Below are 19,271 nucleotides of genomic sequence, written 5' to 3'. Positions count from 1 at the left end.
TGCAAAGCATTTTAAGTGTAATGCTCATCCCAGGTCAGCAATGAACAGTGCCACTGTATTTAAATCACAGCTCTGTGTGCTCAGGGCTTGCTGGCACTGAAACACATGGTAAAAGGTCTTCATTAACTGAAGCGTGATTTGTTTAGTCATGTTCTGTTGAATACTAAAGGAATATAATTTTAGACGTTTTAAAAACATTACATATTTATAGATTAAGATGTATAAAATTAAAATACAAGAACTTTCTTAATACAGTATGTATATATAACATATATGTTTTTAAAAATTAAAAGCTGCAATAGAGAAATATGATACTTAATAGCTTTAATTACTTTTTCTCAGTTCAGAACTAAGTTCAAATTTTCCCTGTCAGTCCTCTGTATATTATGCTGAACTGTACGTACACTGTGTAATATCAGGTGATTTCATCTCTTTCTAATGCATAGAATCAAGTTAAGATTGCTTATGAAAATTTATTCCTTCTGAATATTTGATTTCGAGCAATGTTAATAGAAATTGAATAAGAAGGTCTCTCTCCTTGTCTTGTTAGAAAAAGTTCTAGACAAGTTTTTTCCAGTATCCAATTTAGGCATGAAAGTAAGGAAACAATTTTCCCTAGGTTCATATTATAGCTGTTAGAGAAGGAGGAGCTCCTCAAAGGGCAATTCAAAGAAGCCGAACCAAGATGCTTTATTATACAGTGCGTGGGTACAGGCTCTGTGCATTGGATGTATAAAGAGTATAGAAGCGTCGTCTGGCTAATTTGAATGTCTGAAGTCGCATGGACTCTTACTTTCCCCTTAGTTTGGTATACAAGTCCCTCTTACCTGCATATGCAAATTATTTTAGTAAAAGGTTTGTTTTCATGCTAATGTAATTGATGTGAGACATAGACAGACTATTAACAGCTCTAATAGTAAGACTTTAAATATTTTCTGTTGATACTAGGCATTCACAAGTGGGCTCAGAAAGTATCTTCAATATTACCGAGCCTGTGTTTTGTCAACACCTCCTACTCTAAGTCTTCTAACAATCAGCTTTCTCTTCAGAAAATTAGGTCGTCAGTTGAGGTAAGAGAATAATATTAAATATTTCAGCTTTTCATAGCAGAAAAAATGCAATCTAATTCTTCATATACACTTCAAAAGAGAATATTACATGGGCATCCTTACATAGTCTTTCAGTATTTTTCCTCTATTTCAACAGAAAGATTTCTTTATATCCAGAAGATGCTAGGCAAAACATGTAGGGTCTTTATATTCAGTTTCTTTGTTATCCCTGTTATCTTTCAGTTGATACAGTAGGGTTGTTGTATGATACTCAACTTTAGCAAAGTTCATCACTGTGATCTCAGACACTTCTGGTTGAAATTGTTACATATGTTTTGATATTGTTTTTTAGGTATTTAGCTGAACTTTGTGGTGTAGGAACAACAGCGCTGGGGATCAGTGGTGGAGCTGGTGCTTCATTTCCTACGGTGATAATTAATTTGATGTTTTTATGATTGGTTTGGGTTACAATGTTAATATTCTTCAAAATTTGGTAGGATTTTACATTAAATACTTAGTGTTGGTCTCTCTGCTACCAAAGATATGACCTTGGACCTCCAGTTAGAATGCCATGATCCTTTCTCCAGATATTTTAAAATTTGGAATTTTGTCCTGTGTTTTCGATTCCTAAAGTAAACAAAGGACCCAAAATAAGCCTTAGAGTGCGTTTCATTTCATTCTAAAGGAGATGTTTGTAGCAAGTCCAGTGAATCCAGCTCTAAACATACCTGTTTCCCTCCAGTGACTGTAAAGGGAGCTTGAGGTAACTAGCTCAAATAAAGTGATCCTAACTGCAGATAGCTAGAGGAAGTGAGATGAATCCTGCCTTCTGTGTCTAGTGAAACACAAAAAGCTGTGTATTTATGAGTCTTTTGTTATTAAAGTTGTAGTGAAGTTTGTTGCCTAATATTAGAATATTTTTCAATTTTTTTAGGGTGTTAAATTGCTTTCATATCTGTACAAAGAGGCTCTCAACAACTGTAGCAATGAGCATTATCCAGTTCTTCTGTCCTTGTTGAAGACAAGCTGTGAACCATACACAAGGTGCGTCCATACTGTTCTCTGCATAATTGTGTTTAAGAACAGTTCTGAATTAGTAATCTGGTGAGTAACTCTGCTAATTTAACAACGGCTTTTAACATTTTCAGAGAAAATGTAAAATGTGGCTGTATCTGCAAAATATATATTAAAATTAATTCATTTTTTTGAATCCTTCTTTCCCTCTCTTTTCCAGCTCAGTAACAACATCATGGTTTTATGTGTGACTAGATTCGTAAATGAATACATGTAAATAAGACTTCTTTCTTGCTGATGGTCCTGGAAATCCGTACTGGAATATAAGACTCAGATAAATTTCTATTTTTTTTCTTCTCATACCTTAGTAAAATCCTGAAACTGGCAACCAAAGGTTTCTCTTGGTGTTGCACAAACTGGGAAAGTTCATGCTTGTTTTGACTGTCTTTTTTTCTTGTGGGCTTTTCAGTAAGCAAAAATTAAAAAAAAATCTGTTCATTAAGTAGATGTAACTAACAACAGGAAGTAGAGTTCCTTGGATTGCAACAGTTTTGTTAAGCAGTGCACATCAATTTAGAAATGGTTAGTTTATAGACTTCTGAAGAGACGCTAAATTTTTTTTAAATAGCTGTTTATAGGGTTTATAGCTGTAGTCCATCATCAGTTTACAACGATACTTAATAGATGTAATGATACTAGAAAGAAAAAACAAAAATCTGTCAGAATTCTCTAAATTTAAGATTTCTCCCATGGCCACCTTCTTGTTTTTTCTTCCTTCTACCTAAAATGTTCTTTGAAGAAATTTAATTTCAGATTTACCAGAAAACTCATTGAAATATCTTCACAGCTCCTGCCCTGCAATTTATAGAAGGTAGTCAGATTTCTGAAATACCAAGGGCAGGATGTCATGGCATCACAAGGAAGCTAAAAAATATGAAAGTATGCGTACTAGTATGTGATACTTACAGCATTGACTCCTAAATTTGTTGCAACTCTCTATCAACATGTCAGTCATGTACGATGAGGGCTGCTGTGGAAGGCGTCCTCCATTATCTGCAGAAAGTGTTATCCCACTCATTTATTAGCCTAAAAGAAATTAAATAACGGAAGTTGTTGCTCAAATAAATCATAGAAACATCAGATTTCGCACTTTAGAAGTTCTTAACTTTTTACTTACAACCTTAAAATTGAACGGTGTTTCCTGTGCTAAATGCTTCCTGTTTGTTACACTGACCCGACGTCTAGAAACAGTGTTAGTAGTGCAACTAGTAAGAAAAGAAAAGATTAGCTTCAAGGTGCTCCGATCCTTTTTATCTATAGCTTCAGATAATTGTGTTTTTTATTTCTTCAAAAGTTTGGTTTCACACAGGAATATGAAAAAGCATGAATAAATATTCCAAAATAGTAGTTCTCATTACTGCATGTATATTAAAAGTGTCTCTAGGTCCAGGGAAAAAGTGCTTGTTATTGCATCTTTGGTTTATATCTTTCCAGTTTCTCCCTGTTAAAGTTACCTCTCTTTAACATAAATCCTTCCTGCTTATCTCTCCCTATGCTCTTGATGTGCTGCAAAGATTTATAGATTTTAATATATAGCTAGTAAATTAACATACAGAAATAAAAAGATTGTTTTAGTTAAGGCACTGTTCTTTCATCTTAACTAATGATTACTGAAATGTTCTATATAAAGATAGTTTCTTTTAAGAAAAATGTAGAGACACAATCCTGTGCGTATCTTTAAATATCAATGGGACAGCACTTAATTGCTGGTTTTTATCCTGCCTATAGCTTGTGTGTTTTGATGTTTTAAAGAATATACTTACTGTTCAGTTATAATGAAGTTGAGAAGGCGAGAAGATTGATTTTCAATATTGTACAATTATATTTTTTTTTTTAGGTTTATCTATGATTGGGTATACAGTGGTGTATTCAGAGATGTTTATGGAGAATTTATGATCCAGGTGAATGAGGATTATCTTTGTTTCAGAGGTACAGTATGTATATGAAGCATTTCTAATTTATATAATCTGTGCTGTTAAATAATTAAAAATATATGCTTTCATCTTTTTGTTTGATATGTAGATAAACATTACTGGACTCATGGTTATGTTTTGATTTCAAAAGAAGTAGAAGATTGTGTCCCTGTATTTCTTAAACATATTGCTAATGATGTATACATATGCGGGAAGACCATAAACTTGCTGAAATTGTGCTGTCCTAGGGTAAGTTTTGGTTTGGTTCCTTCCTATTACATTGAGAAAATCGTGTCTCTTTAGAACAAGTTTCTAGGTTTGTAGCACGTTTGCTCCTTTATTGAAAACTGGTATTGCATAAGTAGGATGTTGATTCATGAAAGGCAATTAGTTGCTCTCAGATACTTGTGAGCTGATTATCCTCTCTACTTGCTAACACCTCATGGCAGAAATATACATTTTCAACAGCATCAAATTTATCGTGTCCAATGCATGTGCTCTATTTCTTATTTTCTTTTGTATTGAAAGCAGAAATGTTTTAGGCTTCCAAGCAAGTGCCTTCCATTTTTCACACAGCTCACACTACTATTTTTTGGTTTAAAGATGCTTCACGTACCAGGTCTTGACTCAGTTCTGCATAGCTCTTCGATTTCAGCGCTCTCACTACATTTCCAAGACGTGCTTAAATAGTTCTGTTTATTCAGATTTTGCAGAAAGAGCCTTGTCCTTGATAAGAAAAACATGTTGAACTATTTTGTGTCTTCCCTCTTCTCTATATACATCTAACAATGAAACAACCACAGAGGTGTCTAAAGTCTATAGGCACTAGGAACTAGTATTCTCTTTCTTTTTAAGATCAGAGCTGCCCAGTCTTGACGGAGCTGAGCAGCTCAGTATCAGGTATCTGATATCAGGCGTAAGCCTAATATCTCAAGTGAGATGACCCTCTGCTAGTTGTCCTGAGTCTGCTCTGATAAGCATTCTCAAACCATGACTCAGGTGTGCCAGTAGTATTGGGCTTTTTATAAAAGTCAGCCATCATTTCCATTATAAATTACAGCTTTATTAGCCACTAACACAGTATCTTAATAGATAGAACATTCCCCCAGGATGTGCGGCACCCAGGTTCGATCATCTTCTGTCTGTCTGAGAATGCCAGTCACATTTCATTCTTTTCCATGATAATGCCCTAAACAGCTGGCTCTTCCCTTTTGCACTTACTTACCTTAGAGAATAGGTGCTCTATGATGTGCACTGGCCATATTTTTGAGAGTTATGTCTTGTGTAGAGCTCTCTCCTGTAGGCGAGTTCCTATTAAGTTCCTATTAAGTGCGGATCTGGGGGGGACATAAGTGAACAAAACCTAACTTTTAATAGGAGAGATGCATTCAGCGCTGAGTTGCTCAGGCTCAGTTAATTTGGACATTCAGAAAAGCAAAATTTTAGGCATTTAGAACATGACTAGTATAAACGTATGTGTCAGATTTTAGATTCCTGTCCAGTTCAGTAGGAAAGAGGGGACCTTCAGAATTTGATCTGTGATCCAAGTTCTGGAACATTATACCTCTGTCTCCTACTTTGAATGATATAAATGCTAAAACAGATGATATTAATAAAAATTTTAGATCCTGTGTGGAGGCTTTTTTCAGTATCTTGAAGCATTGCTAAGTTAAAAAAATACATAATGTGAGTTCATAGTCTAACGTTTTACAACTTAAAAAATGTATTTAAAAGGAAATTTCTCATTTTTCAGCATTATATATGTTGGTCAGATATACCTGTTCCCCGGATTTCAGTTATTTTTTCACTTGAGGAGCTGAAAGAAATAGAGAGAGATTGTGCAGTGTATGTAGGTCGAATGGAAAGAATTGCCCGATACAGTTCCATAAGCAAGGAGGAAAAGGTAAATGAATAAAAGAATAAAGACCTTATTGTTGAGGGGTTTTTTAATAGTCATTTTTCGGTTTTGTTACAACTTTGAAAGAATTTGTATTTTTGGTCAGAATTTCTTCGTTGGTCAATTGCTGTTTGATTGTTATCGCAGCAAATAAACTTACTTAATATAGCTTTTAAAAGTATAGGTGGTGTGTTGTCATTTGTTGGCATTTTCATATATTAAATGAGTTTTGGACTTCCATCTTAGTTCTTTGCAGCAGATTTGCCCTCCTACTGAAAAGTACTGAAAAGATTGTTAGATTCTAATTTAACAAATGTGACAAGCCCATTAGTAACCAGATAAGACTCTTTTTGTAATTTACATAGCTAATTGTTTTTTCAAAACTCTTAGTTATAAAGAGGCTTCTGTCTTTCAGATGCCATCAATATAGTGTATATATCAGATAGATTTGGTTTGTTGTAAGGTCCGGAGTATTAATTTTAAATATTAGTTTATGGACTTTCCATTTAATTAATTGCTTTATTCATATTTCTGTACTGTAATCATAGATTAATAACTATTATAAAGTGTGCATGTCTTTGCAACAGTGTATTTTCAAGTCTAAAATAATAGAAAAAATTCCCACCTGTATTTACATTTGTTTGGGTTTTTTTTAGGATTTGCGCATGGAAATAGCCAAACAAGAATTAATTGTTCATGCTCGAGAAACTGCTAGCAAAGTACTAAAAGCCATTAATGGTAAGTTGTGGTGGTGCTTCATGTGTTTTCTAGTGGGTTTGTTAATGTAAACTAACAATATCTTTATTTTAATACAGATCGACAAATATCAGAACGAATGGCTTTGGATGCAAAGAAACGGGAACAGTTTCAGAAGCTGAAAGAGCAATTTGCAAAAGACCAAGAGGTATTTCTGTGTGTGTTTCTAAAGGCCAACTGTATTTCTTAGGCAAATACTTGAAAGGCTATCTTGATTTGTTGTACTGAGGTTGAATGAATAGTTCATGGGGTACAAATAAGAACTTCTTGCAGATGTGTGTGTTACAGCTGGTATTTAGAGTGGCTTTTAAAAGTGTCAAATATTTATGCAGCGTCGCCTTGCAATAAAGCAAGAGGAGATTGATGATGATTTCAGCTATGCCCGAGAGCTCAGAGAGAGAGAAAAAAGACTGAAAGCTTTAGAAGAAGAACTGGAAAAAAAGGCAAGGTAAATGTATCTCAGTAGTTTCCCAAAGCTTAGATACTCCGAAACTGTCATAAAGACCTCAGGAAAAATTATTATATGTTAAAATTTATGGTACTAGCAGTTCCCAGACATTGCTCTATAAGGGTAAAGTTTGCAGTTAAAAGATGGATGTAAGCATTTTTGGTAATCTGTGAGCAATTTTGTGATTTAGGACTGGTTAGTGGCCCAAAAATCTGGGACCGACTGATTTGCACCAACCCTCTCCAGTCTGGTTTTTGTTATGATCAGAATTTCAGGAAAAAAATGAACTACATCTTACAGTTAAAGCTAGGCCCACAACAAAAATAGTCACATGTATGCCAAAGCAGAAGTAAAAAGCAGACCAAGGAGTTAGATTGATAATTATTTGAATTGCTCTTGTTGCTCATCTTGTTGCATTTCACTTTCTTCTGTTAAATCTGAAAATACTTAAGATAAATGAGTGACTTGCTAAAAATAGTTATAGAAATACATATTGACTAAGAATACAGTCCTGTTTTCTCCAGCTGTTTATTCTCTGTGATTGAAGCCTCTGGCTTCTACTTTTAAAAAATTACTTCTCAGGTTTGGTGTGCTAAAAGGTCGAATTCTTTAGAAGGGAAGATGAAAATCAGTATGCGAAAATCTGTAACTTAGCTTTATTTTTACCTTCATTTAGGCAGGAATTAATTGACCATTATAGCAAACTTTCTGATGATGCAGCCCGTAGGGAACAAAGAGCGTTATGGAAAATCCAGCGACACAAGTTGGAAACAGCCCGTCTTAAGTTTCTGTTAGAAGATCAAAAACGCATTGAGGTATCTTCTGAAAAGATTTAAGAAATGTAATTTAGAAAGTTTGGTACTTGGTACTTAAAGACTTTTGATTTTGTCATTTTTACTTACAGGAAATGCTTGAAAAACTTCCAGATGGAAACTACAGGAGAAAATTAGATATTATTCCTTATAAACAGTGCCAGTTGGCTTTAGATAAAAACCGTGTTGTGAAAGATCCACATTCACAGGTGAGTTTATTTTCTTACATAAACTCCAGGTTGCTGTTCCAAGTTTCCCTCAAGGGAGTTCATTTCATGGTTCATTTCAGTTCAGTAAACACAAGGTTCACTATAACAGCAGGGTGAGTAGTTACCACGTTATTTGTAGTACATCTGAAAAACTGGAATATTTTAAATCTTACTTGTAATAAAGTGGCACCCTAATAAGTAGCTTGATAATGTGACTGGCCATGCAGTGTAATAATTATTTCTTTTTTAGACGTCCTCTGTGAAACCTCTATATTCTAATGAGACAGCTGGCAGAAGAGAATCTGAGCCTGGACTGGAATATGCTACTTGTGCTGACAAAGCACTGCCCACACCAGAGCTGGCAAATAATAATGCTGATCAGCATTTTCAGCCTAGAGCAGCAGGATCTGAAAGCAGTCTCCAAAGTTCAGAGAAAGCATGCAGTCCTCTATACAGTGCTGATGCCTTGCCTGAATCCAATGTGAATATAGAAGACTTCTTATCAAAGCCACAAGATGAACAACCTATTGCCGTTAGCATACAAGGATCTTTGCTAGATGAAGCATTCCGAAATATTAACTCGGATTTTTCTGAAACTTCTCAAGTAAGTGAAAATCAGCATGTCTTGAGAGGAGCGCTGGAAGGAGAAGACAATGCACCATTGCATCAGCAAAACAAGTATGATTTTAATACAGTTCTCAGACCATCTGCAGCTTGGCAGGGACATGTTAGAGTTGGAGAAAATGTATTTGATGTGGAGTACAGAAGGCCTCGGTGGAATATTCATGGACATGCATCTGATGCCAGCATTAGGGTGGGAGAATATGTACCTCATGTGGACGCTGACCAGCCACATTCAAGTCCTTATGGGCATTCTTCAGACTCCCATATAAAAATCAGCAGCTATACCTCTGAAGTTGAACTCGGCCGACCCCGATGGAATATTCATGGGCATGTTTCTGAAGCTCATATTAAAATTGGGGAGTATGCTTCAGAGGTAGAGCCCTCAAGGCCTAGGTGGAACATTCATGGACATGCTTCAGAAGCCAATATTAAGATTGGAGAGTATGTATCAAATGTAGCTCCTACAAGGCCTCGATGGAACATCCATGGTCACGCATCCGATGCCAATATCAAGATTGGTGAAAATGTGTCAGAGGTGGTCTCAGCTAGACCTCGTTGGAACATCCATGGGCATGCTTCACAGTCGCACATCAAAATTGGAGAACTGGTTTCAGATACAGAGCCTCTGAAATCTCGTTGGAGCCAGTTTGGTCATGCATCCCAGTCAAGCATCCAAATAGGGAAGTGGGCCCCAGCTACAGAAAATGATCCAATACCTCATCGTAAAACCCTTTCGGGTCCTTCGTCTGACTCCACAGTTCAGACACTTCTGTACAGTGAGGAATTATCTCCTGCTGAAGGGAACAGAAAGGAAGCAAAAACATCACAAGTTAGGGAAAAGACTTCACCACAGTCGCAGTCATCTGACAATGTTCCAGTCTTTTCTGATGCTAATATTAAAGATGATAAAAAAGAAAATATAATGGAAGAGAAACAAGAAGGTAAAATAAAATTAAGTTTATTCAGTCAGCATTTGTTTAAGGGCTCATGAAAGTAACTGTAAATGTTTATGTTCAAAATGGGTACTTATTACTTAATTCCTTGCATAACTTTTCAGGCACTGTTAGAATTCAGAGGAAAGAATTTGAGCTTAGTCTTGTCTCTTATATACAAGAAACAGAGCATTAAAAAACTCTAGTCTGAAACTTCGTGAAACAGGACCTCGTGTGATCTCAAGTAGAGAACACACGTAAAACTGCCTGTGTGGGACTGTGGGAGGGACTGTTACTGGGGTGGTTGTGTCTGTAGAGAAATTTTTAAGAACTTCAGGAGCAGATTTGAAGTATGAACTAAGTATTATAAGCAGGTCTAAGTAAATGCTGTCTTTAATTTACTTGTAATTACAGTAATTGCAAATGTGGTAAACAAGGATACTTCTCCAGATTCCTCACAGAGCTTACAGGTAAGAAACAAAGTAGTTGTCGAGAAGACTTCCTTTTCCTTTGAAGGACTGAACACACTGGTAGTTAAGGTAATAAGTTTTCTGTCCTAATTTAATAATCACTGTAATACCATGTTGTTTTTACATGTCAGAAAAGTACAAGTGAGTAAGCTGTTTTATTTTCAGTCGGAACAACTAGTAGTTACCTGTAAGAACACATTAAGTGCGAGTAGACAAAGCCAGCATCTCTCAGAAAATTTGTCCTTTTTTTTTTTTTAGGTAGAAGAACCTGAAAAAGCAATCCTACAAGATACTGTGCCTCAAGAAACTTTATTTGCTGAAGCTAGTGCTCCCAAGACTAAGGAGGCGGAAGGGGGAGAGGAAGATACATGGAAGAAAGAACAAGCTTATTTGAAAGCCTTATCGGATCAGTATTGTATTGAAAAATATCAAGATAGTTATGATTTGATGTGTGAGTAGACGTGTTGGAACAGTTGATCAATAGAAGATGTGGTAATCTTGAGCAAGAAAACTGAGTGCCAGAAAAAATACCTGAATTACGAGTAGATTACCAATATTATGAACTGCAGTAGCCAGACAGTTTGCTTCTAGGCACAAAGATGAGAAATACATTTTGACACATTATGATTTTCTAACCTAGAGGGGTTTATAGAGTTTAATAGAAACAGATTATCAAATTGCTTAAATATAATAACTTACAATGTTTATATATTTTTAAATTTAGCAGAACTACCAGTTTCTCATCTCTTGCATCACGTGATACCAAGATCGTACACTTTTCCTGTGGATCCTATGGTACAGTCAGCAACAGATGAAACGGCTGTACAGCTGAGTGAGCTTTTATCTCTGCCAGTGCTGATGAAACGTTCTATTACTGCTCCACTTGTATCTCAGTGAGTATTTGTTAGAAATAGTGAATCCATAATTTACCAATTCATGGTGTGTTCTTTATTAGTTCTTTTTCGAGAAGAGTTGCACGTAGATCCGCTCTCTTAAATTTGCTCCCAGAAGTGGTTCAGTGGATGGTCCATTGCTAACTAAAAAGTTCAGATTTACATTATAGATAGTAACACAAACTTATATTTTTATGTGTAAATTAAAAATTTGAAAGTCTATTTGAAATACAACGGCTTGGAGGGAAGTGGATTATGCAGCAGTGGTTTTGACACCATTGGTTTCCTTGTTCTTTTAAAAAGAAGGTGTATTATTTATAATGTTTGTGCTAGTTTTTATTTGGCAGATGAAAGATGGGGGGGGGAGAATAATCTTTAATGTGAAAGCTCACGCATGTTGATCAGGATATATTTTGTGTTTCTGTGGGAACTCCAGCTTCAAGGTCGTTTTGAAGTTTAATAGAAGCTGTTCTTGTTGCTATTGGAATATATAGGGAAACCACATATATGTTGGACCATTTTATTAGTATATCTAATGGTATTTTAAAGAAAAGTTTTTGTTATTATGTACAAGATTAGCATCTCTCATGAAAACAGTTATTCACAGATGTGTTCAAATGCTTCCTGATTTGGAATCTACTTTCTTGTAAATTTGGATTTCCATTTACTAACTCTGAGTATGCTATACTCAAAGTTTGGTGCAATGTAGAAAGATGTAATTACCAAACTTAGTTTTAAACATCCAGATTGGCTACCAGAACGATCTGTGTAAGATTCATGTATTCAGCAAAGCAAAGTAAGCAAGCCCGAGTTGCATACTGGCAGAATTAGCTTATCCCTGATATGCAAGTTAAATTATTTAAAGCTAGCTGGAATACCTACGCTAGTCTGCAAACTGTAGTATAGACCTGTGCTCAATATCTAGTGTCAAAGCTTTACCAATTAGGATGTTCTTTTCAGGGATTCAATAGTCTTTCTTAATCTGTTTGTGTAGGTGACAGAGATAAGACAAAAGGCTATTGATAAAATCTTGCTCCAGGTGCAGCAGCATGTTCTAAAGATCATTATATGTAGCCAGTCTTAAAATACTTCCACAGTACTGTTCAAAATCCAGTTATCTGAAGTGGGAGGTTTTAGTTTTGATACATTCTGAATGAAGACTTCTTTTGTCTCTTTTTTTTTTTTTTTTTTGCTTATGTGAATATCATCCTGTCTTGGATATCAGAGTTAAGTACTGGAGCATTAATCTGATGTAGCCACAGCTGAATGTTAACAGTAAGGAAGGAGTTGCTTGTAAGAATAATACCTTTTCTGTGTTTTTATTCTTAGCGTTTCTCTTGTGAACAAAGCAATAGTTGATTACTACTTTGTGGAACTAAATGTAGAGAAGCATTTTGAAGCACTGAGACACTTTCTGTTAATGGAAGATGGGGAGTTTGCGCAGTCGCTCAGTGACCTGTTGTTTGAGAAGGTATTTGCTTTGTTGTCTTCACCCTTGTTTTTGGGTTGTCTGCTTTAGCTTGACACCTCTGGATTAATTTGGATGGGAATGAGGGAATGGTGTGAATTAGAATCCTGGCTTGTGCTGTTTTCCTCTTTTGTGCCGTGTTGAGAAGTCTTGTAGCAAGAAACGCTGTTGCTGTTGTAAGGACTGAGGCAAAAGAAGGTCTTTGCCTAGAAGGGATGCCCATGCCCGAGGAAGTCCCAAGGAAGAGAGTAATATTTCCTACTGCTAATCCCAGCAACAGAGAGAGTACAAGGATTTGGCACACTGAGGATAATAATTTCAAACTTTGACAGATAAGCAGTCATGGAAGGGTATTTCACTGTTTCCTGTGAGAACTGATGCACTATTGCTCTGTCCCCTCCCATCTGCTGGCAGCAAGCCTGGAAGAGCCTGTTGCCATATGCTAAAATCCAGTGGAAAGGCCTGTGTTGCAAAGTGCCTACTCTTACCTCAAATATCCTATAGAGAAGAGGGGAGGGCACCTGAAGAGAGTGCTGGGGCCTCTGATGAAACTATTTTCATTACTTACCCCCATGTTTGTGGGGAAGACAGCAAGGTAGGAGGGATAGCCTGGGTTAATATAGCTGGTTGCCCGTGGAGATATGTGGCTGTAGGATAGTTAATGCATTTCTCTGAATCCTAAGAATGCTTTAGACTGAACTAGGGAAAGCACTTGGGGATTTAGACTCGATGAAGAGCTTTATTTGTAAACCTCTGAGGGTGCTGAGTTGATGAGTTAAGCAGATTGGAGTCAGATAGATAATACCAGTCCCGTTGCTGGCTTTCTGCCCCACTAAAGCCTAAAGGCTGTATTCCTTGCAGGAGGGATGTGTAGCAGCTCCTGAACCCCAGCAAACTGCAGTCCAACATATCAAAACAAATCAGTACAGGTATGAGATTACCTTCATGCTGTGAACAGCAGATAGTTCAGAAGTTGCTTCTGATGCTGTTTATGCATCCCTATGGCAGAAATAGAAACTTCCAGTCAGAATGGTGGAGCAAGGCAGGATAGTCACCACTCTACCATTCTACTTTAATTCACCTGTGTTCAGGAGCCAAGACTCTTTATTAATACTGTGTAATTATGATTTTTTTTTTTTTTTTTTTTTTTTTACCCCTAGCTTGGATCAGGACAAACACCTGGTGAATTGCTGAACCCACTGGTTCTTAATTCTATCCTAAATAAAGCATTACAGTACAGTCTTCATGGTGACACCCAGCTTGCTTCCAATCTTTCTTTTGCCCTCAAGTACCTTCCGGAAGTGTTCAAGCCCAATGCGCCTGATGCTCTGAGTTGCTTAGAGCTGAGGTACAAGGTAAGAAAGCATGGAGAAAGGTAGTAGTGCTGCAGTCATACCATGGTTCTTATGTACCATAGTAGAGTGAATATGTTCTTTATAATGGAATACCTTTAAGAATGGAGTAAAAAAATTGCGTCATAGAAATTACAGGATTTAGTTAGCCTGGCCATTGCATTACATTATTAAAATACATATATTAATTTGTATGTCTCTGAAATACTTGTATCTGAAATATTCTTATAATTTCTAACACAAAAATGTAGTATGATCAGCAGTGTTTTTTCTTTTAGGTTGACTGGCCTCTGAACATTGTCATTACTGAGAGCTGCATGAATAAATACAACAAGATCTTCTCCTTTTTGCTTCAGCTGAAGCACATGGTGTGGACTCTCAAGGATGTTTGGTTTCACTTAAAACGCACTGGTAAGTCTAATGAGTGAACTAGAGAGCATCCTGTTTAAAATGCTTCTAGCACCCTGTGCTAGACAATTGCTTATGAAAAGTCATGTCAAGCTTCAAAAGCCACAGTTTTTTAAAGTAACTTCCTTGGCATTTTAAACAGACTCTACTAACAGAAACCTTCATACCTTTAAAAATCCTGATTTTAGATGGTCTCTGTGGGGGCTGATGATAATATATTTCTGTTTTTATTTTCAGCTTTAGTGAGTCGTGCATCAAATTCTGTTCAGTTTCGACAGCTCCAGCTGTATAAACATGAAATGCAGCATTTTGTGAAAGTTATTCAAGGTTACATTGCTAATCAGATTCTTCACGTTACGTGGTGTGAATTTGGAAACAAACTGTCTTCTGTAGGCAACCTGGAAGAAATTCACAGAACACATGCTGAATACCTCAACAAAGCAATCTTCAGGCAAGCTACCATACTTATTTTTGCTTCAAATATTTAAGTTAATGGAGCTGCCAGTCTAGCCTAATGTATTTCTGCAAAAGTGACTTCTGCCTGACATACTAAGTAGTCTTTACATATGAAAGTGTTCTTATGTAAGGGAAACAACTTCATGGCACGTTATGAGGTCCATACTTCGATGCTTTTCCTGAGCTACCTATCCTCTTCATTTCCCCAGACTCCTTGCAGTTGCTTCCAGCTCCTGTTCACCCTGCCTCTGCAAGCTTCAAGTCCGCTCAGGAGAGCTCTAACCTGAAGGCTAAGGGCACACTTGCCACAGTTGTTTTTCTTTCACCCCATCCTTGTCATAGCCTTTGTAAATGAATGCTCTTTCATTCAGCATGAGTAGCGTGCACGAGTATGCCTAGCTCAAGCATTGTAAAATGCTTATTCTATACATTATGCATGCCTTTCATATACGTGCAGTGAGCAGGACTGGACTTTGAAGGAACAAATGTGACCTGATGCCTCTGTCCAGATTTATGAGCAGTGCAAGAGACATCTGTCTTTCAGGAATCACAAGCTTTTAGCCCTTTGGTTACTGTATACGAGGCAGAAGGGTGGTGTGAATGAGAGGAGCTAGGTTTTATTTCATTTCTTCTTGAAGAGTATATACTGGAATGATAAAGTGGGGAAATGTGAGGAGAAGAGATGATAAAGAACAGAAATTATAAGCAAGAAATCTGTCCTTTCGTGTCTGTCTTTTTCAGTTCTAATAAGAAAAAACTTGGCTAAAGCTGCTGTTTGGATGCCAGGTGATGGGATGAGAGGAGATGAAAGTTAAAGGAAACTCAGAGCATGATAGTGTTTTTAAATGTCATCTCTTTTGCAAATGCAGGTGTCGTTCTAGAAATCAGATACACCGATGCAAAGATCAGTTTCTTGGAAGCGCGAGCAAATTATGTTAGGTTTAGGCACCTTTTTTAAAATCACCATTACAGTTGGCTGCAGTCTTGTGGATTTTTTTTTTTTTTTTTAAGGCAACTAAAGAGGAAACCTAAAGGATTGTTACCCCTTTGTATTTATCTTCCTACAACCAATAAATTATGTCATCTACATTTCTAAAGTTGTTTTTGTTCTGCTAGGGGTTTGTTGACAGAGAAGGCAGCCCCTGTGATGAACATTATACATAGCATCTTCAGCCTCATTTTGAAGTTCCGCAGCCAGCTGATCTCTCAGTCATGGAGCTTCGATGCAGGGAAGCAAATGGCTGTACATCCCAACTTTGGTCTGATGCAGCAGTCGTACAATACCTTCAAGTATTACTCCCACTTCTTATTCAAAGGTAAGAAACTGCATAAATTCCAGATAGAAGAAAAAGGCAACTGACAACTGAAAAAATTACAAAGAGGTTTTGGAAGTGTAACGTGAAAGGGGGAAGATGTGTGTCCTTAGCATGTGTTAGAAAATTTAGTTCCCAAATGAAAACTGCATTACTGTGGTTTGCAAAGGTCTCCATATCTATCAATTAAAATGTCCACACAAGAAATCTAACAGATATCCCAAAACTGACCGTAAGTTTTTGCTAATTTGCCAAATATGTGTTTGGTATTTAGCTCTATATATATGCTTACATTTTTCTGTTCTCTGGAATTGAGTTCTGGAACTGTTTATTGGCCACAACGAGAGATAGTTAGATACCACTTAGAAGTAATTTTAGATACACCTGCATTAGTTGAGTATTACCATTGTTAGGAGATTTGAAAATTCTGATTCCCACGTTGGACTGAAGCTCAGAGAGCCTCCTAGCACTAGGTGGAGCTTACGTCCAGTGATCCAGGCAAGTGTTTTTCAACTGCACAAATCATTTGCCAAATGTTCTTTCCTTTAACACGATAAAATTTCTTTGCGCTGTCAACTTAGCCTCTAATGTGAAGAAATTGTTGATCTGTTTTTCCTCTCCATTTCTATTTCAGATCTTGCTTGTGTTTTTAGTAGAAGTAACTTATCCTTCCCCTGAGTACAAAGGTGGTTCATGGGGTTTGGGATTTTTTTTTTTATTTTTTTTTTTTTTAGAAATCCCTTAATTCCTGAAGGAAGTGCAACTGTTTTCCTTAGATTTATTTTTCTAGAATATTTTCTGGTCAGACTATATTCTTCAGGAAATGAGCTGCCCTTTTTATTCTTTAAGGGTGTCCAAAAATGGTATCAAAGGACCAAAACCAGATATTTCAGGATGAGTTAGAATGGCTGCTTCCAAATTCTACAGGAAGTCAGAACACCTCTGGGAGCCACCTAAGCCCATACTACGAGATCTATGGTTGCTTCATGGACAGAGATTAATAGACCATTCCGTAAGGAAATCTGCTGAGTGACCTAGTTCTTCACACCTTCTTTATTAAGCACTACAAAACAAATGTGTGCTTGTTGATCTACACTTGTTCCTTCAGTCACCGTGTATTGTAAAATGCTCTCTTTTCACAAGGGGTTGACCCAGAATCCATTGAAAGCCAATACAAAGCACTCTGGACTTCAATGGCTTTGGCTCAGGCCCTAACTCTAACAACGATACACTTTCCCTTCTTCCTTGCATGTTACTGCTGCTTGCCAATTCCCTTTATACCGGTGCATGGGATGTTTATGAGCTGAGGGAGTTTCTATTGCCTTTTTTCTTTTGTTACTAAGGATGTTCAGAGCAGTTGGTTTGTTCATTCATAGGGCTGGAGGGGTTTGTCCCAGGAATTTCTCTTCGGTTTTTTTTCTTCTCACAATGGACTTCGCTCAAGAAACTTCAGCAGAGCTTCTTCTTTCACAGGGGTCACATGCCTCCTGGTCAGCTGACATTAGGATAAGAACACACCATCTTATTGTGAAAGCAGCTTGAGAAAGCATTTCTTTATTAGAATAATACAGCTTCACTTAGCAATGACACGTAATCCTTCTCTTCCATCTTATTTGAAAGACTTTGTAATTCCAGAAGGAGATACTGGACCTTTCTTATGCAAACACAGACATTTGTTTGTTGTTTTCAGATTTCTGCATTAGGCTTTTTTTTTTCCTTTTACTCAAAAATGTACAAATACTGTCAAGGCTGACTTCAGAATATTAATCGTGGTTGAAGCTTATTTTATTTTTTGTTTTTGTTTTTCTTCCAGTGGTAACAAAGCTTGTAAATAGAGGATACCAACCACATTTGGAGGACTTTCTGCTGCGAATCAATTTTAATAACTACTACAAGGATAACTGAACTCGATAGAGTAAGGATCACCGATAGCATGGTAAAACGGAAACAGATAAACCTATATCCTTATGATTTATAGAAGCTTATGCAAGTGCCATGCAAGAGGCATTTTTCTTCAGTGAAATAACCTGCCATCTAATAGCTTGAAGAATATAACCACCACATACAGGGAATGCTGCTGCTTAAAATCCACCACACCTCCCAGTTTTTTGCTCTCCTGAGAATTGGTGTTGTCATTATTGCAAAGATAGAAAAGCCGAGTGCCTGGTCTTAACAGGGGAGAGAGCGCAAAACTGTATATCTGTGAATGTGTAAATGGTGTATTTTCAGTGTTGTGAATTTCCTCCAATGTAAATACATGTATGTGAAATAAACTAACAGATACTTTCTAAAACTGCCGAGAGATGAGTATGAGATACAAATATTCAGATAGACATAAATACCTATTATTTCATGTGTTTTATTTCTAAATTTATAATTCTCCATCTAAACATAACTAATTTCTTCAAGGCTATTAGTCACAGTGGAGGAGGGCATGATAAAAACACCTTGCAGTGAGGAGATCAGTATTTGACTATTCAAGCACTTGATAATTATTGGACCACTTGTGCCAAACTTAGCTTAAATCAGGGATAAGGAAACTATACACCTTATTTTGTGGTGATTATGTAAAACAGCTAAAGCAGAAATTCAGCATCACTAAAGCAAAACAAAGCTCTGATTCCAAATATATTCTGACTACTGCTTTCACCTGCAGGATCACATTTTCAATGTGCTAATGATTTTCCTTCTCCTTGATGTTTTCTTTCTTTTCCTTTCTGTATTGTGAAAAAGAGACAACTGAACTTTTACTGTCACAGTATGAAGATGTTGCAGAGAGACAGTCTGCTTTGAAATTTTCACCTTTGCAATAGGTTAATTTTATCACTTAAAACATGGATATATTCCTCAGGAGCTCATTGTCTGATTAGTGACCGCTTATTTAAAAGGACAGGCACAGCCAGCGTATTACCAGTACTGTGGAATATTGAATATGATTTTTTTCTGATGATGTGTAGGTAGGTTTGTTTTTTTTTTTCTTCTAAAATAGAACATAAGCATTAGAGTCAGAATATACTAACTGGAAAGTTGACCTGAGTGGTTCTGCTCCTGCTCTGGTACCAAAGGCAGTATAAAAACGTGGTAATGCACATCATCTATGCCATTTCATTATCCGTGCTATATTTAATTAACTAGCTTCCTTCTGTTCTACAGAATAGGAGACTGAAAGAGCAAGTGGCTTGCAGATTGAGTTATTC

The 19,271-nt window shown here is 36.7% G+C and overlaps 1 protein-coding gene and 1 long non-coding RNA gene across 3 annotated transcripts in view; one reads left to right on the top strand and one right to left on the bottom strand.

Moving 5' to 3' along the window:
- The window catches only part of LOC148054524 (uncharacterized), a 23,346-nt gene extending 15,177 nt beyond the window's left edge, over window positions 1-8,169 (bottom strand). The window contains exons 1-5 of the long non-coding RNA XR_015707017.1: window positions 8,040-8,169; window positions 7,804-7,925; window positions 5,262-5,373; window positions 4,653-4,762; window positions 3,030-3,149 (exon numbers count right to left, since the gene is read on the bottom strand). This is a non-coding gene — a long non-coding RNA (uncharacterized LOC148054524). The remainder of the gene's footprint in view (window positions 1-3,029; window positions 3,150-4,652; window positions 4,763-5,261; window positions 5,374-7,803; window positions 7,926-8,039) is intronic.
- The window catches only part of TUBGCP6 (tubulin gamma complex component 6), a 24,923-nt gene extending 5,652 nt beyond the window's left edge, over window positions 1-19,271 (top strand). Inside the window, exons 6-27 of one of the 2 annotated variants that reach the window (XM_087768007.1) lie at window positions 949-1,070; window positions 1,402-1,477; window positions 1,984-2,093; window positions 3,961-4,052; window positions 4,146-4,285; window positions 5,790-5,939; window positions 6,590-6,671; window positions 6,749-6,837; window positions 7,022-7,137; window positions 7,814-7,952; window positions 8,042-8,158; window positions 8,409-9,723; window positions 10,129-10,184; window positions 10,443-10,635; window positions 10,909-11,077; window positions 12,407-12,548; window positions 13,706-13,900; window positions 14,176-14,308; window positions 14,543-14,756; window positions 15,878-16,077; window positions 16,924-17,086; window positions 17,888-19,271. In XM_087768007.1, coding sequence (XP_087624133.1) covers window positions 949-1,070; window positions 1,402-1,477; window positions 1,984-2,093; window positions 3,961-4,052; window positions 4,146-4,285; window positions 5,790-5,939; window positions 6,590-6,671; window positions 6,749-6,837; window positions 7,022-7,137; window positions 7,814-7,952; window positions 8,042-8,158; window positions 8,409-9,723; window positions 10,129-10,184; window positions 10,443-10,635; window positions 10,909-11,077; window positions 12,407-12,548; window positions 13,706-13,900; window positions 14,176-14,308; window positions 14,543-14,756; window positions 15,878-16,077; window positions 16,924-17,075 — 4,002 coding nt within the window. In that variant the 3' untranslated portion in view covers window positions 17,076-17,086; window positions 17,888-19,271. The remainder of the gene's footprint in view (window positions 1-948; window positions 1,071-1,401; window positions 1,478-1,983; window positions 2,094-3,960; window positions 4,053-4,145; window positions 4,286-5,789; window positions 5,940-6,589; window positions 6,672-6,748; window positions 6,838-7,021; window positions 7,138-7,813; window positions 7,953-8,041; window positions 8,159-8,408; window positions 9,724-10,128; window positions 10,185-10,442; window positions 10,636-10,908; window positions 11,078-12,406; window positions 12,549-13,705; window positions 13,901-14,175; window positions 14,309-14,542; window positions 14,757-15,877; window positions 16,078-16,923; window positions 17,087-17,887) is intronic. The other variant, XM_087768008.1, reaches the window with a different exon arrangement.

Source organism: Nipponia nippon, unplaced genomic scaffold, assembly GCF_047370975.1.
Source record: "Nipponia nippon isolate SJK-2023a ecotype South Korea unplaced genomic scaffold, ASM4737097v1 scaffold_3, whole genome shotgun sequence".
Taxonomy (NCBI): domain Eukaryota; kingdom Metazoa; phylum Chordata; class Aves; order Pelecaniformes; family Threskiornithidae; genus Nipponia; species Nipponia nippon.
This window is presented reverse-complemented; position numbering and strand designations above follow the sequence as displayed.